This window comes from Ornithorhynchus anatinus, chromosome 9 (assembly GCF_004115215.2).
Source record: "Ornithorhynchus anatinus isolate Pmale09 chromosome 9, mOrnAna1.pri.v4, whole genome shotgun sequence".
NCBI classification, from domain to species: Eukaryota; Metazoa; Chordata; class Mammalia; order Monotremata; family Ornithorhynchidae; genus Ornithorhynchus; species Ornithorhynchus anatinus.
The window spans coordinates 29,977,870-30,002,923 of record NC_041736.1 but is presented as its reverse complement, the minus strand read 5'-3'; the positions used below and the strand labels follow the sequence as shown (position 1 = coordinate 30,002,923).

The following is a 25,054-nucleotide window of genomic DNA, read 5'->3' as shown; positions in this document are numbered from 1 at the left end:
TCCCACGTGAGGCTCACAGTCTTAATCCCCATTTTACAGATGAGGTAACTGAGACACCGAGAAGTGAAATGCCCAAACTCACACAGCTGACACGTGGTGGAGCCCGGATTAGAACCCATGACCTTTGACTCCTAAACTCGGACTCTTTCCACCGAGTCACGTTGCTTCACTGTACTAAGCGCTAGGGTGGATACAAGCAAATCAGGCTACACACAATCCCTGTCCCATGTGGGGTTCACAGTCTCAATGCTCATTTGACAGATGAGGTGACTGAAACATAGACAAATGAAATGACTTGCCTAAGGTCACACAGAAGACAAGTGTCCCCTAAGAGCAGGGGGAGGGGACCCTGCACCCCAGGCTCCTAGGAGTGGGGGCACTCAGAGCCCTGTCCGGAAAGAGGGAAGGGTAGGATGGTACTTTCATCCGATGCGATCTCTGTTCGATTCTTGGGACGATACTGAGGCAGGAGAGAAACAGCACGGTTAGCAGGGGTTTGGGCTGGGCTCTAGTGTCTCTGTCAAGGCAGAAGGCCAAACCTCTAATTGTAACTGGGACATCTGTAAGCACTTACTCTTTGCCAAGCACTGTACTAAAGCACTGGGGCAGATGCAAACTAATTAGATCCCACACGGGGCTCACAGTCTAGGAGGGAGAACAGGTAATTTTTCTTTATGGAATTTACTAAGTGCTTACTATGTTTCAGGCACTGTATTAAGCACGGGGTTGATGCCAGCAAATTCGGTTTAACACAGTCCCTGTCCCTCGTGGGGCTGAGAGTCTCAATCCCCATTTTACAGATGTGCTAACTGAGGCACAGAGAAGTGAAGTGACATGTTTAGGATCACACAGCTAGGATTAGAACCCATGACCTTCTGACTTCTGAGCCTGTGGTCCACAACACGATGCTGCTTCCCTAGGCAGCCTGGTCTCTCTCTTTCTTTTCTTTATTCTTTTTCTCTTTTCACCCCTCCCAATCCTGACTGTCGCTGTCAGTGACTTCTTTCTCCTAGAAGATTTCCTTTTCACTAGAAAAGGATCCTGGCCTCCGGCTCTGTTCCAGGGACTTGCAGGTGGGCCAGGAGTGAGAATGAGAGTGAGAGCAGTCATAATAGCAAGAATACAGCAATTACATTTAAGTGTTTACTACATGCCAAGCACTGTTCTAAGCACTGTGTTGGATACAAGAAAATCAGGTTGGACACAATCCCTGCCCCACTTGGGGCTCACAGTCTTCTTCCCCATTTGATGGATGAGGTAACTGAGGCTCAGAGAAGATATGAGACTTGTCCAAGGTCACACAGCAGACAAGTGGTGGAGCCTGGATTGGAACCCAGGTCCTACAGAATCCCAGACCCATGCTCTATCCACTAGGCCAAACCCAGAGAACCTGTCTCCAGCACAGGCAACCTGAAGGATAGTGGGTTTCATGAAGCCTCAGAGGCTCAATCAGTGACCATCCTCCCTGCTCCCAACCCCCTGTGCTGCGGAGGTCTTTGCCCTGGGTAGGGCTCGCGGGAGATGGTGAGGTGACAATCTTCACTTGGGGCTCTGCTCCCAAGGATGGCACGGTGAGGGGGACAGAAGGAGGACCCTGAGAAAACCGGATGGGGAACTCACAGTTCTCTGAGGCCCCATGGCCCTGCGGGGAGGGGTGGGTCATGCTGGGGTCCCTACCATGTTGTGGACCTTATTTATCTTCATTCAACTTCTCAGTGCCTCAGTTACCTCATCTGTAAAATGGGGATTAAGACTGTGAGCCTCACATGGGACAACCTGATTACCTTGCATCTACCCCAGTGCTTAGAACAGTGCTCGGCACATAGTAAGTGCTTAACAAATACCAATATTATTATTATTTGGAGCTACTTGGTACAGGTACCGTGTGTGATCCACTGATCTTGTTTCTACACCAGAGCTAAGTATAATTTTTTTATTTAAATTTAATTTAATTTGTTAAGCACTTACTCTGTGCCAGGCACTGTTCTAAGCGATGGAGTAGATACAAGATAATAGGATAGACAGAGTATGTGTCCCACATGGGGCTCACAGTCATAATCCCCATTTTACAGATGAGGTAACTGAACCCCAGAGAAATTAAGTGACTCGCCCCCCATTTTACAGATTAAGTAACTGAGGCCCAGACAAATTAAGTGACTTGACCAAGGTCACATAGCAGATAACTGACAGAACCGGGAGTAGTACCCATATTCTTCTGACTCCTAGCCCCAAATTCTATCCACTAAGCCGTGCCTTTAAACGCATGTTTTCTCATATCCTTAGCATCTGAGCCCCACTGAGGATCAAGTATCATTACCAATATGAGTTTCTACCAGTTAGACTCTGCCTTTGAGAAGTGAAGGTTTTTGATAGAATTTTGGGTCAACGTCCTCCACCCATCACACCCATCACACCCCTCCCTCTGCGGCAGATGGAGCATTCCAGTAGCTCTGGCCTCCCCATTCGCCAGCTCAGGGGATGGGGAATCTGTATAGAAGTTACCATTAGACACACAGACATTGGATAAATGATGGGTATTTATGGAGAATTTACTTTGTGCAAGATATTTATGGAGACTTTACTTTGTGCAGGGACACATATTAAATCGTTGGAAGAAATGATTCCTGTCCCTAAAGTCTAGGGGGGAGACATAAAGTCAATGGCAAGAAGGAGGAAGCCCTAAAGTATAAAAATAAAAAGCTACACAACTGCAAAGCAGTGTGAGGTTGAGGTCCCAGGTGCTCAGGTGACAGGGGGCAGAGGAGGTGCTTCACTGGCAGGTGGGTGGACCCCAAACATTTCGATTCATCTCAGAGACAATGTAAATAATGGTTCTTAGCAGCCTGTTGTCAGCCTCTAGGAACAAACCACCAGCAGCTTCTTAGGGGAGCTGAGTCTTCGAAGGAGAAATCGTCCTTCTGGGGAGGTGTTTAGGGAAGACCCAGGAAATGAACCCCCTGGGCTTCTGGGAAGCTACCACTGTCTGGGCCATGGTGACCAACATCTGGGGGACACTGGTCAATCAATCAATTAATCAATCATATTTCCTGAGAGCTTACTGTGTGCAGAGCACATTACTAATCACTTGGGAGAGTATAGTAAAACAGAGTCGGTAGACATGTTCCTGCCAACAAGGAACTTACAGTCTAGAGGGGGACTGCACAGTTGCAGAACATTATCATTATCATCATCATCGTATCATCATCATAATCATCATCATCAGATTTTGAGTGTTTCTAGACTGTGAGCCCACTGTTGGGTAGGGATTGTCTCTATTTGTTGCCAAATTGTACTTTCCAAGTGCTTAGTTCAGTGCTCTGCACACAGTAAGCGCTCAATAAATACGATTGAATGAATGAATGTGCACAACCCTGTTCTAAGCACTTGGAAGAATACTATACAACAGAGTTTACAGACACTTCCTTGCCCACAGTGAATTTACAGTCTAGAGGGGGAGACAGATATTAATATAAATAAATAATTTATACAAATTATAAATTATTAATATATAAATATAAATTATTTATGAGGGGTAGAAAGCAAGGAGGCAGAGAGGAGAGGGATGAAAAGCTGAGGGGAAGAGCAGGGGGGCAGATTTCAGGGAGGCATAGAGCAGTGGGGGAGAGAGCAGGGGGGCAGAGAGCAGGGGAGCAGAGGCCATGGGGCAAAGACTGGAGTTTCAGAGAACTGGGGAAGAGGACTGAGGGGCAGAGACCTTTTCATTCATTCATTCAATCATATTTATTGAGTGCTTACTGTGTGCAGAGCACTCTATTAAGTGCTTGGAAAGTACCATATTCAGCAATAAAGAGAGACAATCCCTGCCCACACTGGGCTTTACAGTCTAGAGAAGCAGCATGGCATAGTGGAAAGAGCACGGGCTTGGGAGTCAGAGGTCGAGGGTTCTAATCCCAGCTATGCTACTTGTCAGCTCTGTGACTTTAGGCAAATCACTTAACTTCTCTGTGCATCAGTTACCTTATCTGTAAAATAGGGATTAAGACTGTGAGCCCCATGTGGAACAACCTGAATACCTTGTATCTACCCCAGAGCTTAGAACAGTGCTTGGCATATAGTAAGCCGATTAGACTGTAAGCCCGTCAAACGGCAGGGACTGTCTCTATCTGTTGCCGACTTGTTCATCCCAAGCGCTTAGTACAGTGCTCTGCACATAGTAAGCGCTCAATAAATACTATTGAATTAAGCCCTTAAATACCATCATTATTATTTTTATTATTAGAAAGGGGAAGGCAGACATCAAAATGAGTACAGATTGCAGGGCAGAGAGCAGGGAGGCTGAGATCAATGGAGCAGAGAGCAAGGGGTGGGCAGAGCCGGAGGCCAGAACTGGGGAGCAGAAAATAGAGATACAGATAGTAGGGGGGCAGAAAATAGGGGGCATTGACTAGGGAGGCAGGAAGCAGCAAGGAAGAGAGCATGGGGGAAGGGAGCAGGGGGAAGGGGGCAGGGTGGAGAGGGCAGAGTGGTAGAGGGTATGGGAAAGATTCAAGCAGTAGAGTGCTGAAGGGCAGTGAATTGAGAGACAGAGAGCTGAGCGGCAGAGATTGGGGGGCTGAGAGGTGGTGGGACAAGAGCCTGTGGGGCCAGAGAATAGAGGGGCAGAGAGCTGAGAGGCAGAGAACGGGGAACAGAACTGGGGGAATAAGAAGGCAGGTAGACTTGAGGGGCAGAGAACTGGTATTCAAAGACCTGAAGGGCAGAGAGCTAAGAGACAGAGGACTGTGGGGCAGAGAGCCGAGGGGGAGAGAGGGAAGGGTCAGAGAGCAAAGCGGTAGAGAGCAGAGTGGCAGAAAGCGAGAAGTCAAAGAGTTGAGGGACAGAAAGCCGGGTTCAGAGAGCAGGGGGTCGGCCCAGCCTACTCCAGCCTTTCCAGCCTTGCCCAGACCAACCAACCCAACCCACTCCAGCCAGCCCATCACAGTTCAGCCAGTTCAGCCATGACCAGTTAGCCCAGTCCAGCCCAGCCAAACCAGTTAAGCCTAGTCAAGCCAGCCCAGCCCACTCCAGCCAGCCCAGTCCAGTCCAACCAGCCCAGCCCGGTCCAGTCTAGCCAGCCCAGGGAAACCCAGTTTAGCCAGACCAGCCCACCCAAGTCAGCCTATCCCAGTCCAGCTAGCTGAGTCCTGACCACTTCAGCCCAGTCAGCCAACTCAGTCTTGTCCAACCAGCCCAGTCCAGCCTTCCCAACCATTTCCAGTCCAGCACCTTCCAGGCAGCCCAGTCCAGTCCAGTCTTCCCAACCCAGTCCAGCCAACCCAGCCCAGTTCCACCAGCCCAACCCACTCCAATCAGCTCAGCACAGTCCAGCAAGTCCATCTCAGCTGAGCCAGCCCAGGCCACTCCAGGCAATGCAGCCAAGCCCAATCCAGCCAGCCCACCCTGGCCCATTCCAGCTAGCCCAGCCATGTTCCAATCATCCCAGCCCAGCTCAGCCAGCTCAGCCTAGTCAAACCAGTCCAGCCCACTCCAGCCAGCCCAGCCCACTCCAGCTAGCCCCCAGTCCAGCCCAGTTCAGCAAGCCCAGCACAGCTCAGCCAGACCAACCCAATGTAGGAAGCCGAGTCCAGTCCAACTAAGTAAACCTTGTCCCAGCCAGCCCAGCCTAGCCAGCCCAGCCCAATGCAGGAAGCCCAGCCCACTCCTGCCAGCCCAGCACAGTCTAGTCCAGCAAGGTGATCTCAGTCTAGCCAGTCCAGCTCATTCCCAAATCAAAGCCCACTCCAGCCAGCCCAACCCGGTCCAGCAAATACTGTGGGGCTGGGACAGGGGAAGAGAAAAGGGAGCAAGTAAGAAGGATGGGAGAATTGAAGAGGGGGCCAGAAGGGGGAGGGACTGAGGAGGGGCAGGGGTGATTTTAGGGAGGTCACACCCGATGTTGTCAATTTTCTTAATAAAGTAGGTGGCCGGGTTAGTGGGGGCAAGGTATGGGGGAGATGGGGAGTCAGGGAGCCTGAGGAGGGAGTTAAATGTCTAGAACAACTAGCGAGGGTAATGGGCAAGGGCGTCAATAAGGGTGCCGGGCAGAGGAGAGGGTAGGGTTAAAGTATGCAAGGATAAACTTGAAGTGGACAGAGTCCATCTGATGTTTAGTTTTCCATCACTAGTGCTGTGCTCCTTGAGCTCAAGAGTGAAGGAGGCAGACTGTGCAGGAGATGTAGGACTGTAGGTTAGTGGTATGAGATTGACGAAGGGATCGGGGAGCGAGTGAGTTGAGTTCAGTAAAGTGGCTGGTGTTGAAAACATCTATTTGATCACCAAGGGACGGTAGTTTGGGTAGGGAGGCTAAGTGGGGCATGATGAGTTGAGAAAATTGGATGGGGTCCTGAAATTGGAGATCTCTGTGGGGGAATAGTACAGATTTACAGGGAGGAGGTGTATGGAAGAGGAGACAAATGAGGTTGTGGTCAGAAGGATTTCAGAACTGGTGAGGGTAGAGATTGTGCACTAGTTAGAGATGTTGAGATCGAGTGTGTGTCCAAGCTGGTGAGTGGGCGAGTTGGGCAGGAGGTCAGCGGAGTTGAGGAGTGATAGAAGGCGGGCAGCAGTAGGGTCTTAAGGAACATCTATGTGGACATTTAAGTCCCCAAGGATCATTGTGGGCATTGAGAAAGAGAGAAGCAGCGTGAGAAAGGGATCAAAATAGTTAAATAAGTTGGAGGTGGGACCTGGGGGGAGGTAGATGAAAGTTACAAGAATCTGTTACAAGAGCGAGTGGTAGAGGAGGACGATAAGGGCTTCAAAAGAAGGGGGCGGAAGGGGCAGGGAGGTGGAATGGTGCAAAAGCGGCATTGGGAGCAAGGAGGAATCTAACACCTCCTCCTTTCCCAATGAGTCTGGGGGAGTGGAAGAAGAAGAAGAAGAAGAGACTTCCCCTCTGGAGAGAACAACAGGGGAGACCAGGTCGCCTGGGGAGAGCTAGGTTTCAGTGGTGGCGAGGAGTAGGAGTGACTGAGACAGGAACAGATGATGGGGAAGCTTCCCCATGATGGAGAGGGAGTTCCACAGGCTACACCTTATAGCGGGGGGGGTGAAAGTGTGGGGGCACGGTGGGAGGGTTTGGATGGGAGTGAGTTGACTGGTGCCAGTACCGGGGGAGGAGAGCTGGGCAAGGGGAGGGGAGGAGTTGGGGAGGAGGGGGTGGGGGAGGTGAGGTGGGAAGAGAGGACTGTGGTGGGCTGACAGGAGCAGGGGGGATTGAAGGGTCATGGTGGGTCAGTGAGCTAAACGGCAGCCATAACAACTTAATCCGGTGATATCCACAGGAGTTGGTTGAGTTGTCCTTGGGCCTTTGAGTGTGAAAAGGCCACTGACGAGGGGAACCCTGGGGTGATAGCTGAACTGTCCCTGGGGTGTGGAGATTCCAGAGTTCGGAGAAATCCGGAGGAGTTAGTTGAATTATCCTAAGGGGCTTGGGAGTGAAGAGGCCAGAGAACTCTGCCTGGGTTGGACAGAGTAGGTGAGAAGGCAGGCAGCTTTTGTTATGTAATAATGTATGAACCTAGATCTTTGTCATCTAGGGATTAAGCAGCCACTCCCTGATCAGATCACAAGGAAGGAGGGAAGGGGAAGAAAATGGCTGCCTCTTGGCCATAGCAGATTGAGGATGGAATATCCCACCATCAATACAGTGCTCTGCACAGCTGGTGCTCAATAAATGTCAGTGATTGATGTCGGAATGTCTAGCTCCCCCTCTAGACTTTAAGCTCCTTGCAGGCAGGGAATGTATCTACCAAATCTGTTGTACTGTACCCTCCTAAATTCATAGTACAGTGTTTGCATACTTTAAGTACTCACTAAATACCACAGACTTACTCACCTCCTGCGGTAGGGTTTTCCTTACAAGAAAATGAAACTTTAAAAATGAATAGAGAAAAGAAGTGGTATTCGTTACTGGTGCTTCAAAACGTACAGAAGTGTCGGGGTGCTTTGTAACTTCTCCTTATTGGACATTAAATGATTGGTGTCCTTTTTTATTTTTTGGAAAATTCACATTTAGACTGGGAGCCCCAGGTGGGATGGGATTGGGTCCAATTTAAGTAACCTATATCTATCCCAGTGCTTAGAACAGTGCTTGGCACCTCTTATCTCTCTGACCTTTCATTCGCAGGCTCCTACTCTGCTTCCCACTCTCTAACTGCAGGGGTTCCTCAAAGTTCAGTTCTGGGTCCCCTTCTTTTCTCCATCTACATCTACTCCCTTGGAGAACTCATTCGCTCCCATGGCCTCAACTACCACCTCTATGCAGATAATACACAAATCTACATCTCCAGGCCTGATCTCTCTCCCCCTCTCCAGTCTCGCATCTCCTGTTGCCTTCAAGACATCTCCACTTGGATATCTCCCACCACCTCACACTCGGCATGTCCTAAACAGACCTCCTTATCTTCCCACCCAAACACTGTCCTCCCCCAACTTTCCCATCACTGTAGACATCACCACCATCCTTCCTGTCTCACAAGCCTGTAACCTTAGCGTTATCCTTAACTCCTCTCTCTCATTCAATCCACATATTCAATCCATCACCAATTCCAGTCGGTCCCACCTTCACAACATAGCTAAATTCCGCCCTCTCCTCTCCATCCATACCTCTACCATGTTTATACAATCACTCATTCTATCCCGCATGGATTACTGCATCAACCTCCTTCCTGACCTCCCAGTCCCCTGTCTCTAACCACTCCAATCCATACTTCACTCTGCTGTCCGGATCCTTTTTCTACAAAAACTCCTCAAAAAACTCCAGTGGCTGCCCATCCACCTCTGTATCAAAGAAAAACTCCTCTCTATTGGCTTTGAAGCACTCCATCACCTTGCCCCCTCCTACCTCACCTCACTTCTCTCCTACAACCTAGGCCGCACACTTCACTTCTCTAGTGCTAACCTTCTCACTGTGCCTCCATCTCACCTTGACTCTTAATCCACATCCTGCCTCTGGTCTGGAATGCCCTCCCTCCTCTAATCCGACAATTCCTCTCCCCCACTTCAAAGCCTTATTGAAGGCACATCTCCTCCAAAGGCCTTTCCAGTCTAAGCCCCCCATTTCCTCATCTCCCAGCATTTTCTGCAACACCCTGACTTGCTCCCTTTGCTCTTCTCCCCGCCCAGCCCCAAAGCCCGTATGTACATATCTGTAATTTTATTTATTTGTATGATTTTTATCTCTTCCACTCTAGACTGTGAGCTCGTTGTGGGGAGGGAATATCGTCGTTTATTGTTGTATTGTACTTTCTCAAGGGCTTAGTACAGTGCTTAACAAATACAATAGTAATGATGATAATGAGCTCACACGTTCTTAATCCGCTTTCGGTCTTTATAGTTTGGTTTATATATTTGAAGGTTCAGGAATGTTCATTTACAGAGTGGCTCAGTGGAAAGAGCCTGGGTTCGGAGTCAGATGTCATGGGTTCGAATCCCAACTCTGCCACTTGTCAGCTGGGTGACTGTGGGCAAGTCACTTCACTTCTCGGTGCCTCAGTTCCCTCATCTGTAAAATGGGGGTTGACTGTGAGCCCCACGTGGGACAACCTGATGACCCTGTATCTACCCCAGCGCTTAGAACAGTGCTCTGCACAAAGTAAGCGCTTAACAAATACCAACATTATTATTATTTACTCTTGAGGCAGAAAAATGATGACCCCACCACTCCTGTCCTTCTTTTTCCCTCTGGCAACAGAAAAAAAAAGAAAGAGATCAATTTATTCTATCTAAATTGGACTTGCTAAACTATGAATCTCAGAGGCCGCCTTCTTTATATTCTTCTTTAGAGAAGCAGTGTGGCTCAGTGTGGAAAGAGCCCGGGCTCGAGGAGTCAGAAGTCATGGGTTCAAATCCCGGCTCAGCCACTTGTCAGCTGTGTGACTTTGGGCAAGTCACTTAACTTCTCTAGGCCTGTTACCTCATCTTTAAGACGGGGAAGTAAGACTGTGAGCCCCACGTGGCACAACCTGATCACCCTGTATCCTCCCCCGTGCTTAGAACAGTGCTTTGCACATAGTAAGTGCTTTGAGGAGCAGCGTGGCTCGGTGGAAAGAGCCCGGGCTTTGGAGTCAGGGGTCATGAGTTCGAATCCCAGCTCTAACATTTGTCAGTTGTGTGACTGTGGGCAAGTCACTTCACTTCTCTGGGCCTCAGTTCCCTCATCTGGAAAATGGGGATGAAGATTGTGAGCCCCACGTGGGACAACCTGATTCCCCTGTGTCTACCCCAGCGCTTAGAACAGTGCTCTGCCCATAGTAAGCGCTTAACCAATACCAACATTATTATTAACAAATGCCATCATCATTGTTATTATATGCCATAACAAGGAACCAGCAGCCCCACGAAATAAAGCCCATAATGAATGAGGTGGAAAAAATAAAATAAAGTTAAGAAACTGAACAAGGGCGGAGGTCCGTCCCCCTCAGGCCCCGTGGTCTCCCAGGCGGGGCCGCCGCCCTGGGTCGCGCGCGCGCGCGCTCGCCCCCGCCCTCCCGGACCCGGCAAGCAGCCGCCAGAAGCGCGTCCCCGCAAACCCAGGGCGGCACTTCCGGCGGCGCTCTAGGAAGCCGAAAGCCCCCCCGTCTCGGTGCTCCCCCGTCTCGGTGCTCCGCCCCTCTGGCCCCCGCCCTCCGTCCTCGTCCAGGCGTCCTAGAGCGGCCCCGGAAATGGCGCGCTGGAGGGCGGAGGACGGGTTTCCGGCGCGGTGACACGCATGCGCAGTGACTAGGAGGCCGCGAGGCTCAGCCCCGCCATGAGGGAGGCGATGTTGGCGGCGGCCATTCCCTGCCGGCCGATGGGGCTGAGGCGAGGAGCGGCGCCCGACCGGAACGCGGAGGGGGGGGACTCCGTCTTAGTCTCCTCTTCGCAAGGGCCCACACAACTGAGCGCTTACTGTGCGCGGGGCGCTCTGCGGAGCGCTGCGGGGATGACAGTCCCACAAACTCTACAGCCCCCGCCGCCATTGCTGTCGATCATAATAATAATAATGTTGGTATTTATTAAGCGCTTACTATGTGCCGAGCACTGTTCTAAGCGCTGGGGTAGACACAGGGGAATCAGGTTGTCCCACGTGGGGCTCACAGTCTTAATCCCCATTTTACAGATGAGGGAACTGAGGCACCGAGAAGTTAAGTGACTCGCCCACAGTCACACAGCCGACAAGTGGCAGAGCTGGGATTCGAACTCATGAGCCCTGACTCCAAAGCCCGTGCTCTTTCCACTGAGCCACGATCAGTCCGTCAGCTGTGTCTGCCGAGCGGTTACCGGTGCAGGACGCTGTACGAAGCGCTTGGGAGCGAGCCATACAACAACTGACGAGAAGCAGCGTGGCTCAGGGGCACCAGCCCGGCCTCGGGGGTCAGAAGTGGTGGGTTCTAATCCCGCCTCCGCCCCTTGTCGGCCGTGTGGCTCCGTGGAAAGAGCACGGGCTTTGGAGTCAGAGGTTATGGGTTCGAATCCCTGCTCAGCCACTTGTCAGCTGTGTGACTTTGGGCAAGTCACTTCATTTCTCGGTGCCTCAGTTCCCTCATCTGTAAAATGGGGGTTAAGACTGTGAGCCCCATGTGGGACAACCTGATTCCCCTGTGTCTACCCCAGCGCTTAGAACAGTGCTCGGCACATAGTAAGCGCTTAACAAATACCAACATTATTATTATTATTACCCCTACCGCTATCTCACTATCAGTCAATGTGACTGTGTGACGTACTGAGCATTTACTTTGTGCAGAACACTGTCCTAAGCACTTGACAGAGTACAATACTGCCATTACTATCAGCACCTTTACAAAGCCGCATGGCGTAGTGGAGAGAGCCCGGGCCTGGGAATCAGAGAGTCTTGGGTTCTAATCCCGGTTCCACAACTTGTCTGCTGTGTGACCTTGGGCAAGTCACTTCACTTCTGTAGGCTCTAGTTACCTCATCTGTAAAATGGAGATGGAGACCGGGAGCCCCACGAGGGACAGGGACTGTGTCCAACCCAATTTGCTAATATCCACTCCAGCAGTAGTACAGTGCCTGGCACTGGCACGTAATAAGTGCTTCACAAATACCCTGACTTAGTGGAAAGAGCACGGGCTTGGGAGTCAGAGGTTGTGGGTTCTAATCCTGGCTCTCTTGTCTGCTGGGTGACCTTGGGCAAGCCACTTTAACTTCTTTGTGCCTCAGTTCCCTCATCTGTAAAATGGGGACTGACTGTGAGCCCCACGTGGGACAACCTGATTACCTAGTATCGACCCCAGCGCTTAGAACTGTGTTTGGCACACAGTATGCGCTTAAAAAATACCTCACTACCTCACCTAGTATCAATCAATCAGTAGCATTTATTGAGCACTTATGTGTTCTTAGAGAACACTGCACAAATTGCTTGGTAGAGTACAATCCAACAGAGTGGGTAAACATATTCCCTGCCCCCAACAAGCTTTCAGTTGTTCAGAGGGGGGAACACACTGTGTAAATAATTCTGAATGATTCTTACCATCATCCCATGAGATGCAAACCTAGCTCCTCTTTTCCTCCGCTCCTCCCCTCTCCATCGCCCCGACTCCCTCCCTCCCTCTGCTCTACCCCCCTCCCCGTCCCACAGCACTTATGTATATATGTACATATTTATTATTCTATTGATTTTATTAATGATGTGTATATATAATTCTGTTTATAATGATGCTATTGATGCCCGTTTACTTGTTTTGTTGTCTGTTTCTCCCCCATTTTAAACTGCGAGCCCATTGTTGGGTAGGGATTGTCTCTGTGCTGAATTGTATTCTCCGAATGCTTAGTGCTGTGCTCTGCACATAGTAAGCGCTCAATAAATACTGTTGAATGAAATGAATGAATGCTCTGCAAACAGTAGACGCTCAATAAATACGATTGAATGAATGAATGTTATTGGAGTTGGAGGAGGAAGTGTTCAGTAATTGTACATACATGCTCTTGGGTTGGGGCTGAGACAAATAAACAATGTCCAGTGGTCACAGATCCAAGTCCATAGATGACGCAGAAGAGAAAGTGAGCTGGGGAAAAGAGGGCTTCATCGGGGAAGGCTTCATGGAGAAGATGTGACTTTAATTGTACTTTGAGGGTGAAGAGAGGAGCGTTCTGGCGAATTTGGAGGGGAGGGAGTTCTAGGCTAGGGGGAAGATGGGAGAGGGGTCGGCGACGAGAATGGGGCACACTGAGTAAGCTTGGCACTAGAGGAGTGAAATGTGCGGGCAGGGCTGTAGTAGGGAATCGGGGAGGTAAGGTAGGAGGGGGCGAGCTGATTGAGGGCTTTAAAGTCAATGGTAATGGTTTAATGCAGAGGTGGATGGGCAGCCTCTGGAGGTTCTTCAGCGGGGAGACATGAACTGAATGTTTTTGTTGATAAATGATTCATGCAGCAGAATGAAATATGGATCGGAGTGGTGAGAGACAGGAGGCTGGGAGGTCAGCGAGGAGACAGATGCAGTAGTGAAGGTGGGATAGGGTAAGTGCTTGAATCAGCACGTAGCACTTTGGATGGAGAGGAAAGGGCGGATTTTAGCAGTGTGGGGAAGTTAGAACTGATGGGTTTGGTGACCGATTGAATTTGTGGGTGGAATGAAAGAGATGAGCCAAGGACAATGCCAAGGTTTTGGGGCATGTGAGACGGAGGATAGTGGTGTTGTCAACAGTAATGGAGCGAATGGGGAGGACGGGGTTTGGGTGAGAGAAGATTAGGAGTTCAGTTTTAGACACATTTAATTTGAGGTGTTGGCAGGTCATCCAAGTGGCGATGTCATGAAGGCTGGAAGAAATGTGAGATTGCAGGGGAGGAGAGAGGTCAGGGCTGGAAGATGCAGATTTGGAAATCATTGAAGCCGTGGGAGAGAAAGTTCTCCAAGGGAGTAGGGGTAGAAGGGGACCCAGAACTGAGCCTTGAGGGACCCTCACTGTCAGAGACTGGGAGGCAGAAGAGGAGCCCCCCCAAAGAGCCTGAGAATGAGTGGTCAGAGATGTAGAAGGAGAACCAAGAGATGACACTCTCAGTGAATCCAAGATTAGATAAAATTTCAAGGAGAAGGGGGTATTCTACAAGTGTTGAAGGTGGCTGAGAGGTCTAGGATTAGGATGGAGTAGCTGCTGTCAGATTTGGCGAGAAGACGGTCATTGGTGACCTTAGGGCAGTTTCTGTGGAGTGAAGGGGGTGGAAGCCAGAGTAGAGGGGATCTAGGAGAGAATTGGAAGAGAGGAACTTGTCAGAGGGTATAGACAACTCACGCAAGGGGCTTAGAGAGGAATGGTAGGAGGGAGTTGGGGCAATAACTGGAGGGGGCCATGGGGGTCAAGGGAGGGCTTTTTAGATATATGGGTGTCATGAGCCCCGCCTGGGGATCGCTCCCCCACAATATCAGGCGCTCGACCTACGAGCCCTTAACCAATGATGTGACTCCTTTTTTCATTCGGGCGCTCAAACCACGTGTTCCAAAAGTCAAACCAAACACCGCTGTTACAGCAGAAAGCTTTCTTTATTTGATACTAAAACAGGGGTTAGGCGCATACCCACGCACACAGTCCTGCACACGAAATACAACCTCTTCAGTGACCAATCCAACTGGTTTGCCCCATGTCTTGATGAAGATAATCCCACTTGGAGGGGTTACAAGGAGTCAGACTGACCGCAGCTCTTTATCGGCCTGGTTCAAGTCTTTTAGGTGCTTGGCCGCGACAGCCATAGGTGTCTTAGTGCATGGCTTCGGGGGTTCCACCCCGGGCGAAGTGGGCCAGTTCTTTCCCCCTTTTTTCCGTTGACCCCTCCCTCCGGATTTATTCCCCTGTGGGCATAGCCCCACCCAGCAGTCTTTTTCCTGCCCAGCAGAGCAATTTAGCCCCTCCTTAAGCCCTCTGCAAAACAATTCGGTTCCTCTCCAACAATTCAGGTCCTCAAAACTCCTCAGAATGACAATACAGTTTCTCCTCTAAATCATCCTCGGGCCTTGTTGCTCCCGGGGTCAAATAATACAAAATGGAGTCATCATCATGTTCACATTCACAGTCCTCCACGACAGTGGGTATGTTTGAAAGCAGCGGGGAAGAAGCCTTTGGAGAGTGAAGAGTTGAAGATACGAGTCAAGGAGGGAAGAAGGGAGGAGGCAAGTGTTTTTAAAAGGTATGAAGGGATGGGGGTAAAAAGCAAAGTAGATTTAGAGAGGAGAGGAGATTCCATCCTGAGTTACTGCAGGGAACAGAGGGAGAGTCGAAGAGGGTGGAGGAGGACTGGGGGATTGGAGAGGAGCAGGGGTGATTTTAGGGAGATCACACCTGATGGTTTCAATTTTGTTGATAATAATGTGTAGTATTTTGAAGTATATGGCTAGGTCACTAGGCAAAAGAGATGGCGGGGACAGGAGGTTTGAAGAGGGAGTTGAATGTCTGGAACAGCTGACGGGGGAAGTGGGTATGAGAGTGAGTGAACTAGGAAGGAGAAGTATTGTTGACAGGCAGTAGAGCAAGCCAAATTAAAGCAGCTTCACGTGGTGGAAAGACCTATCCTTTGCCGTGACTGCCTTGTCCCCACTCGCTCCCTTTGCTCTACCCTGCCTCCCCGCCTCACAGCACTTGTGTGTATATGTATATATCTATAATTCTCTTTATTTACATTAATGCCGGTTTACCTATTTTGATGTGTGTATCTATAATTCTATTTATTTCTACCGAAGCTATTGACGCCCATTTGCTTGTTTTGATATCTGTCTCCCCCCTTCTAGACTGAAAGCCCGTAGTGGGCAGGGATTGTCTCTATTGCTGAATTGTACTTTCCAAGCGGTCAGTATGGTGCTCTGCGCACAGTAAGCGTGCAATAAATTTGATCGAATGAATGAATGATAGGTCCTTCCAACAGGTGTAACAGCCTCCATTTTGCTGCTCCTCCTTTGGATCTGTCCATTTCCTTGGTTCCGATTGGTAAGTGACCCTGCCCTCACGATTGAGATCTGGGCAGGGTGGGGCCTGGGGGGAGCCAGAAAGGGTTTTCTGCCCAGACTGCCCATGGCACCCTGCCGACTCCCAGCTTCCACTCCCCTGTCCGGACCCCAGGGGAGGCCCAGCTACTGGGCTGGAGTTGGGCAGGGTAGACCAGCCAGCTCTGGATGGGAGCGGGTGAGAACGAAGTCTGGCTGGCTGGCCATAGTGGCTCAGAATTGATTTCCACGGAGGGTGGCCTGATCGACCATGTGACCACATCTGCTTCTTCGAGGAGTGAGGCATCCTTTTTCTGTCCAATTAGAGCAGAGAACCGTGGTCCTCACACCCTCACTCAGAGCCTTGCTCCAGCCCCCTCTCTTTCCCCTTTTCCCTACTTCCCACCCCCATCCCCATACAGTTTCAACGATCCTTCCCCACATTGTGGCCTGGGACTTCTTGAAATGGGGTCTGCTTCACTTCAGAAAATTGCCCTCCGATGGGAGGGGCATGGGTGTGACCTCTTCCCTGCCTTTGCCTCTGGTTTCCAAAAGGAGGGTCCGACCTCTCGGTCACAGCCTCCAGGAGACATACCGGAGGTCCCTCTGGGGCCCTGGAGTGGAGAGAGATTGATCTGCCTGCGTGGGATCGATCCCTTCCGTGGACAGTGGATGATGATTGCAGAATTGAGGAGGGAAGCAGCCCTGGAATCTCAGGCCCAGACTCCCCACTGTAAGGAGGGGCCCCTGACGGGTAGCCCCCAGGGGGACAGGGCCTGGGGGAGCGAATCTGGCCGACACGGGAACGAGGAGCTCTCCCGCCGGCGCTTCCGGTGGTTCCGCTACCAGGAGGCGTCCGGGCCCCGCGAGGCCCTGGAGCGGCTGCGGGAGCTGTGCCATCGCTGGCTGAGGCCGGACCGGCACACCAAGAAGCAGATCCTGGAGCTGCTGGTGCTGGACCAGTTCCTGGCCATCCTGCCTGCAGACACCCAGGTCTGGGTGCAAATCCAGAGCCCCGAGAACGGGGAGGAGGCGGTGGCCCTGGTGGAAGATTTAGAGGAAGACTTCAGCAGGACACCTCAGTGGGTAAGAAAGGAGCCGTGTGTTTGGGAGGGGGCAGGGAGACTCGTGGGTGAATTCTGTGGGGCTCAGCTGAGGGAACGTGAGGGACCCGTGAGTTTTTTTCTGGGGCCAACTCTGGTTCCTTTCTTCTCCTGGCTGCATCTGGGATGCTTCCATAAAGAACAGGGGAGACTTTCTCTCCTCCTGCACACCAAGTCCCATTTGACAGTCTTGGCCCTGGGGTTTCTCCTGAGCAGGGAGCCATTTCCCTTGCTCCTAATGGTCTTGGGGGTCTCCAGATGTCCCATTTGCCCTCAGTGGAGAGTCCTCCACGGTCCCTAGTTTCTCCACAATACAGACCCTCTGAGGGTAATATCCCAGGGGCATCTTTGCTCAGTCACAGCACTCTACTAAGCATTTGGGAGAGTCCCGTCCAACAGAGTTGGTGGGCACATATCTTGCCCACAACAAGCTTACCGTCTGGAATGGGAGACAGTTATCTAAAGAAATAACTGAGATTGTACAATTTTGATTGCCCCCAGGTCCCGGCTTCCACTCCCGCCCAGGAAATGCCTGTGGAGGCTGCAGCCTCCCTACCGGGAGGAGCCCCAAAGTCACTTGCGGCTCCCTGTGGCAGCTCTTCGTCACAAGGTGCCGAGTTCAATTTTCTCCAGCCCAGAGCGCCACTCCATTCTCCGGACAACCGTTCTGGTGCTCACAGCCATATCTCCGGGTGCTCGCTGCTTCTTGTGTCTTTCCTCTTACTGCATCGTCTCCATTTTCCCCCTGCCAGACTCGAACCTCTCAACCCCACCAATTTCTCTCTATCCGTAGCTTGCAATCGGTAGTCGACTGATCAGTTAGTGGAAAGTGTCCAACCTGATTTGATTAACTTGTATCTATCCCAACCCTCATCCCAGTGCCTAGCGCATAGTAATATTTATAGTAATATGAATAATATTAAAAAAAAATCGGGGAGATGGCGGTGAAGAGAAACTGGCTTGTAGTGGGTCAAGGAGGGAATTGAGGAAAGAAAGTGGAGGCAGAGGGAGATCAGGTGGTGGGGGGGAGCCAAATAGGACAGCCGGGGTTGAGGGGGTCTTTTTGAGTAGGAGAAACTTGGGGGTGTATGAAAGTGGGAGGGAAGATACCTCTGGAGAGTGAACCGTTGAAGGTGACGGTTCGGAAGGGAAGAAGGGAGGGGACAGAGTATTTCTGTACCTCTCTCTAACTGCAACCTTTCTGCTCGCGAGATTCCGTACCATTCTTCTGCCTCACATGCACCTCCCCTACCTCGGTGGGATTTCATCAGAATTAAACACATCTAAGGACGGAGGGAATCCAAGCCTAGTGGGGGACACCGGTCTCACCCATGGTAACTGTCTGCTCCCTCAGCTCCGCCAGCTCCACGGGGAGCTGCTCTTCCCCAGGACACGAGCCTGGAAGACGAGGCAGCGGCTGCCGCCCTTGAAGAAACCAGGCCTCAGGTGAGCCGTGGGTCCTTCTGCCCTTCCTGAACCCCTGTTCCTTCTGCCCTTCCTGAACCCCTGTTCCTTCTGCCCACCTGAGGTCTTTCGAGTCATCCCCCTTCTAGACTGTGAGCTTGTTGTGGGCAGGGAATGCATCTGTTTATTGTTCTGTTGTACTCTCCCAGGAGCTTCGTACAGTGCTTTGCATGCAGTAGGGCTTAATAAATATGATTGAATGAAAGAATTCTGGGTCCAAATCACTGTACTCTTCTCAGCTCCTTGCTTCCCCCATATTTCCTCTGCTCAGGACTAGCATATTCTCCTCTGATCCACATTTTCTTGACCTCATGATCTTAGTTCTTCTCCCTCCCCTCCTGACGCCTAAAGCCCCTAACATCATAGAACCTCCCTGCTGCCTCCTGCCCCTGTGTTGCCCCTTTGACCCCTCACTGCGGGGGTGGGGAGGGTGGCTTGTACGGGGGACGGTGGGAACTGAACAGGGAGTCTCATGACCTTTCAGGGAGCGTTGACGTTCGAGGATGTGGCCGTGACCTTCACCCTTGAGGAATGGCAGCTTCTGAACCCAAGGCAGCGCAAATTGTACCAGGATGTGATGCTCAAAAACTATGAAAATCTCACATCACTGGGTAAGGGCTCTACCTTCTTGGGTCAGAGTCGGGGTGAAAAGGGGCTTCATTCCATCTGCCATAATTGCCCACGTGGGACCATTTGGGCAGGGGTGGCGAGATCATATTGTCGATGAAATCTTGGGTCCGTTCGTGTAGTCTGTGTAAATGGATTACGGTATTTTCAAGGTTCTCTGCACAGCCGGTGTACCCTTGTGCCGTAACCCTGAATACGGAGGGAACACTTCAGGTTTGCAACTTGCGGACCCAAGTGAGTCCGCTGGTCAGCCCAGGCGAGACTGCTGGTCGATCCAGGTGAGTCTGCTGGTCAACCCAGGCGTGTCCACTAGTTGACCCAGGTAGATCCACCGGTCGACCCAGGCAAGTTCACTGGTCAGCCCAGGCAGATCTACTCATCCTCTCTACTCTCTCCTTAGGCCCCCTGTTCCTCCCCCTCCCCCATCTCTCACCCCCAATGATCTGACCACCTATTTCCTCACAAAAATCAACACAATCAGGTCTGAGCTCCCCAAAGTCACCCCTCCGCCTCTCCCCCCCACCAACCCTCTCCCCTACTTTTCCATCCTTCCCTGCAGTATCCTCAGAGGAGATCTCCTCCCTCCTCGCAAGTGCCACCCCCTCCACCTGCGCCTCGGACCCCATTCCCTCTCACCTTATTAAAACCATCGCCCCTGCCCTCCTCCCTTCCTTAACGTCTATTTTTAACCACTCAATCTCCAATGGCTCCTTCCCCTCTGCCTTCAAACATGCCCACGTCTCCCCCATCCTAAAAAAACCCGCTCTTGACCCCACTTCCCCCTCCAGTTATCGCCCTATCTCCCTACTACCCTTCCTTTCCAAAATCCTAGAACGAGCCGTCTACAATCGCTGCTTAGAATTCCTTAACTCCCATTCTCTCCTGGACCCCCTCCGATCTGGCTTCCGTCCCTTCCACTCTTCCGAGACTGCTCTCTCTAAGGTCACCCGTGACCTCCTTCTTGCCAAATCCAATGGCTCCTACTCCATTCTGATCCTCCTTGACCTCTCTGCTGCCTTTGACACTGTCGACCATCCCCTCCTCCTCCATATCTTATCTCACCTTGGCTTCACGGACTCCGTCCTCTCCTGGTTCTCCTCTTACCTCTCTGGCCAGTCATTCTCGGTCTCCTTCGCTGGCGCCTCCTCCCCCTCCCATCCTTTAACTGTTGGAGTTCCTCAAGGGTCAGTTCTTGGCCCTCTTCCGTTCTCCATTTACACTCACTCCCTTGGTGAACTCATTCGCTGTCATGGCTTCGACTACCATCTCTACGCAGATGACACACAGATCTACATCTCCGCCCCTGTCCTCTCCCCCTCCCTTCAGGCTCGCATCTCCTCCCGCCTCCGGGATGTCTCCACCTGGATGTTGGCCTGCCACCTAAAACTCAACATGAGCAAGACTGAGCTCCTCATCTTCCCTCCCAAACCCAGTCCTCTCCCAGACTTCCCTATCACCGTGGATGGCACGACCATCCTTCCCGTCTCTCGGGCCCGCGATCTCGGTGTCATCCTTGACTCGTCTCTCTCGTTCACCCCACATAACCTATCCGTTACCGAGACCTGCCGGTTTCACCTTTACAATATCGCGAGATCCGCCCTTTCCTCTCCACCCAAACGGCTACCTTACTGCTATGGGCTCTCGTTATATCCCGGCTAGACTACTGTGTCGGCCTTCCCTCCGATCTCCCTTCCTCCTCTCTCGCCCCACTCTGGTCTATTCTTCACTCCACTGCCCGGCTCATCTTCCTGCAGAAACGATCTGGGCATGTCACTCCTCTTCTTAAACAACTCCAGTGGTTGCCTATCGACCTCCGCTCCAAACAAAAACTCCTCACTCTAGGCTTCGAGGCTCTACGTCACCTTGCCCCTTCCTACCTCTCCTCCCTTCTCTCTTTCTACCAACCTCCCCGCACGCTCCGCTCCTCTGCCGCCCACCTCCTCGCCGTCCCTCGGTCTCGCCCATCCCGCCGTCGACCCCTGGGCCACATCCTCCCGCGGTCCCGGAACGCCCTCCCTCGTCACCTCCGCCAAACTGATTCTCTTCCCCTCTTCAAAACCCTACTTAAAACTCACCTCCTCCAAGAGGCCTTTCCAGACTGAGCTCCTCTTCTCCCTCTACTCCCTCTACCACCTCCCCTTCATCTCTCCACAGCTTAACCCTCTTTTCCCCCCATTTCCCTCTGCTCCTCCCCCTCTCCCTTCCCATCCCCTCAGCACTGTACTCGTCCGCTCAACTGTATATATTTTCATTACCCTATTTATTTTGTTAATGAAATGTACATCACCTTGATTCTATTTAGTTGCCATTGTTTTTACAAGATGTTCTTCCCCTTGACTCTATTTATTGCCATTGTTCTTGTCTGTCCGTCTCCCCCGATTAGACCGTAAGCCCGTCAAACGGCAGGGACCGTCTCTATCTGTTGCCGACTTGTTCATTCCAAGCGCTTAGTACAGTGCTCTGCATATAGTAAGCGCTCAATAAATACTATTGAATGAATGAATGAATGAATGAATGAATCCTGGTGCATTTTGAACTTGTTGCTGGGTGTATGCCGTTTCTTTTTTTCTTTATAGTATTGGTTAAGCACTTACTGTGTGTCAAACGCTGTTCTAAGTGCTAGAGTAGATACTAGTTAATTAGGTTGGACCATAGTGCCTGTCCCTCAGTTCCCTGCCTTGAGCCAAAAGCAAAATCAATCAATCAGTCGCACTTACTGTGAGCAGAGGACTGTACTAAGCACTTGGGCGAGTAACACACACCTGGAATTCACTGACACATTGTTTTTCTGTTCTGTTGTATTGCACTTTTCCCAGGGCTAAGGTGTGGGTAGGGAATGCCTCTGTTTATTGTTCTTTTGAACTCTCTCAGGAGCTTAGTACCAAAAACAAATGTCTTTTTGTTTTTTGTTTTGGTTTTTCATTTTCTCTCTGTTTGTTCCAGGTTGCAAGACCGAAGCTGAGACCAAAAAGCTGATCCTTTTGCAAGAGGAGGTTTCCGAAGAAGCAGATTTAGGCAGGGCAGTCCCCTGGAGTCCCCAACGGAACTGTCCAGTGGCACAAACCGATGAAAAAGAGGGCATGTTCGAAAGTTCCCGCAGTTGTCCCAGGGGTGGGAGGACAAGGAACTTCATAAACGTCAGAGACGTCCACGACACATCCCCCAGAGAGGAGACGGCCCACAGCTGTAACGTGTGCGGAAAAGCCGTGCCCTGCCACTCCCATTTTCTCATCCACCAGCGACTCCAAATGGGAGAGAGATCCTACAAGTGTCATGAGTATGGGGAAGCCTTCATTCAACAGTCAACCCTCGGCGATCATACCGAAGAGAAACCTCACAGATGTGACCAGTGCGGAAAGGCCTTCAGTTGGTCAGCTCTTATGACCCATCAGAGACTTCACGCTAGCGAGAAACCCTACAGATGTGATGGCTGTGGGAAAGGCTTTGACCATTGCACTGCTCGCAGTAACCATCAGCCGATTCCCACTGTAGAGAAGCCCTACAAATGTAGTGAATGCAGCGAAGACTTCAGTCAACTCTCAGCCCTCACGACACATCGGAGGCTTCACGCTAGAGAGACACACTATAAATGCAACAGATGTGAGGGAGTCTTCAGCAGTTGCTCGATGTGGAGAAAACACAAGTGCATTCACACCAGCGAGAAACCCTATATATGCCACCAATGTGGGAGAGGCTTTTTTTGGCCATCAGTCTTTCTCAGACATCAGGAAGCCCACAATGAGGAGAAACCCTTCAAGTGTGACGTTTGTGGAAAAGCTTTCAGACGTCGCACCTATTTCACCGTGCATCAGAGGATTCATACCGGGGAGAAGCCCTATAAATGCAATGCTTGTGGGAAAGCCTTCAGCGACTGCTCGGCCCGGAGCAAACACCAGCGTATTCACACCGGAGAGAAGCCGTATAAATGCAGCGAATGCTGGAAGGCCTTTAATCGATTCTCCAGTCTTAACAGGCATCGGAGACTTCATACCAGGGAGAAATTCTACAAATAGAACGAGCGCAAGAAAGCCTTCTTTCGAGCCTTAGACCTAGCTGCGCATCAGAGCATTCACACCAGGGAGAAGCCTTATGGGTGTCACGGATGTGGGAGAGGATTTACCAAAAATAAGCCTTTGTTAACACCAGAAAGTTCCTACCGGAAAGAAGCCCTACGAACATGAACAGTGTGGCACGCAGATCTAATTGCACATCAGAGGATTCACACTGGAGAGAAAACCTGCAAATGCAACGACAGTGGAGAAATGTTCACTCAGATCCCAAGTTCGCAGATATCAGTGAATTCATCCCAGAGTTCAGCTCTACAGATGTGTGGAAAGTGGATGAGCCTTCAGTCAGAACTCAGACTCTGTCAGATATCGGCCGACTCGTACCCAGGGGTGATCGTGCAAGTGAAGTCTGGACAGATTGCCAGGGAACTCTCAGCCTCCGAGGATTTGCATTTGAGGGAAACGTTGTATGTGAATTAATTCCAGGGGAGTGTTTGAAAAGGCCGAAGCCTGCTTGAGGATAATGGCACCGTGGCAGGTGAACAGACATTCTCAAAAGTGACCTATCAGGGTGCTAATCGCTGGGGTGAGTACAGTGCAATAGAATTGGTTGACACATTCCCTGCCTGTGATCTTACATCGGGCTAAGGCTAACTGATATCTCATATAAAGGCTGCCTTGCAAAGAGATCATTTCCTTTTCCAACTCTACCTCAGAGCAGTTTCCACCCTCCTGGTGAAGAGAGAGTTGGAGGAGGAGGCAGAGGTGAAGTAGGTTCCTGCCCTAGTGGCCACTGGGCCATCCTGCCCTCTCCTCTTGGAGACCACCCACATAACCCCAGTTTTCCTCTAGCTGGACCTCTGGTTTTCAGTCCGTTGGCTCTCTTTCTCCCTACCCTAGCGGTTTTACTGGCTTCTAATTCCGGTTCCGCAACGGCCCTCCTGTGTGACCTCGGGTGTGTCACTTAACCCCTCTGCCTCGGTTGCCCCAAATGAGGATTCAGTGCCTGTTCTCCCTCCTACTTGGACTGGGAGCCCTGTGTGGGACAGGGATGTGTCAGTCCTGATTATCTTGTATCTCCCCCAGTGCTTTGAACAGTGTTTGGCACATAGTAAGTGCTTAACCAATGCCACCTTTATCAAGGTTAATAGTAGTATTGCTATGTGCAGAGCACTGTACTTGGGAAAGTACACTATAGCTGTATCTAGTTCAGAGGCTGTAGGAAGCGGCATGATCTAGTGGATAGATGTGAGACCAGCCTGAGATTTGTACACAGTTGCCTGACCAGAGTGAGCCAAACCGACTCCATTTCAGAGAGGACCACCATTTCCCCTTTTATCCAGGCACTGTTACATGCTCTTAGTGGTTTATGTGTGGGTAACCCTGGACTTGTAGTTAGAGGCCACAGCTTGTAGACGTGGCCCAAGGTTGCACTTCACAGGGACTAAACATCTCTCCCAAAACCTTCCCTGACTGTCATTTCCATGCAAGATGCGTATGTAGATTAGGGTCCGGGTGGAAGAAGCTCCATGTAAAGGCGTTACTGGCAGGTAATCATTTCCAAAACACGGCGGTGCTATGGTTTGCTTGCCCGGTTGGTCAGGGGAATATGAACGCTTCCATTTCCACGCCCCCCTCAATAAAAGCCATGTGTGCCTGGGCCAACTGCTGCTCCTTGCAACCCGGAGGGGAGACCAGGACAGCTTAGAGCATGTTTGGCCTCCCTGGGGACGCCCGGTTCGAGGCTCCATAAGGGACCCGCTGAGTACCAGAGAGGAAAAGGGGTTCGAGGACCTCTCCGTATGGTATAGGGGCTGGTACATGCGTGGAGCGAGACACTGGGACCCTAAGAGATGTGATACCTTTTGTTCGAGGTTTGGGTATGTTTTGTGCATTTGATCCGTAGCTTTTTTTGTTGGTTTATAGCTTTTTTCATAGGTCT

The 25,054-nt window shown here is 51.0% G+C and overlaps 2 protein-coding genes across 2 annotated transcripts; both read left to right on the top strand.

Annotated features, from left to right (window-relative positions):
- Positions 1-16,586: 16,586 nt before the first annotated feature.
- Positions 16,587-18,464, top strand: LOC114814191 (zinc finger and SCAN domain-containing protein 31-like). The gene is made up of 2 exons (XM_029071652.1): positions 16,587-16,997; positions 18,369-18,464. Exons 1-2 carry the CDS (start codon positions 16,587-16,589, stop codon positions 18,462-18,464), a joined length of 507 nt encoding a protein of 168 aa, XP_028927485.1.
- A 486-nt stretch (positions 18,465-18,950) lies between these two features.
- Positions 18,951-24,043, top strand: LOC114814190 (zinc finger protein 431-like). Its single transcript, XM_029071651.1, has 2 exons — positions 18,951-19,089; positions 22,049-24,043. Exons 1-2 carry the CDS (start codon positions 18,951-18,953, stop codon positions 23,116-23,118), a joined length of 1,209 nt encoding a protein of 402 aa, XP_028927484.1. The 3' UTR covers positions 23,119-24,043.
- The last annotated feature ends 1,011 nt before the right edge of the window (positions 24,044-25,054 follow it).

Excerpts from the sequence above, each read along its gene's own strand:
- LOC114814190 (XM_029071651.1), top strand. The coding sequence starts at position 18,951 with ATGACCTTTCAGGGAGCGTTGACGTTCGAGGATGTGGCCGTGACCTTC. Across the intron at positions 19,090-22,048 it reads TGAAAATCTCACATCACTGG|GTTGCAAGACCGAAGCTGAG; the intron begins GTAAGGGCTCTA and ends TGTTTGTTCCAG.
- LOC114814191 (XM_029071652.1), top strand. The coding sequence starts at position 16,587 with ATGATTGCAGAATTGAGGAGGGAAGCAGCCCTGGAATCTCAGGCCCAG. Across the intron at positions 16,998-18,368 it reads TCAGCAGGACACCTCAGTGG|CTCCGCCAGCTCCACGGGGA; the intron begins GTAAGAAAGGAG and ends CTGCTCCCTCAG.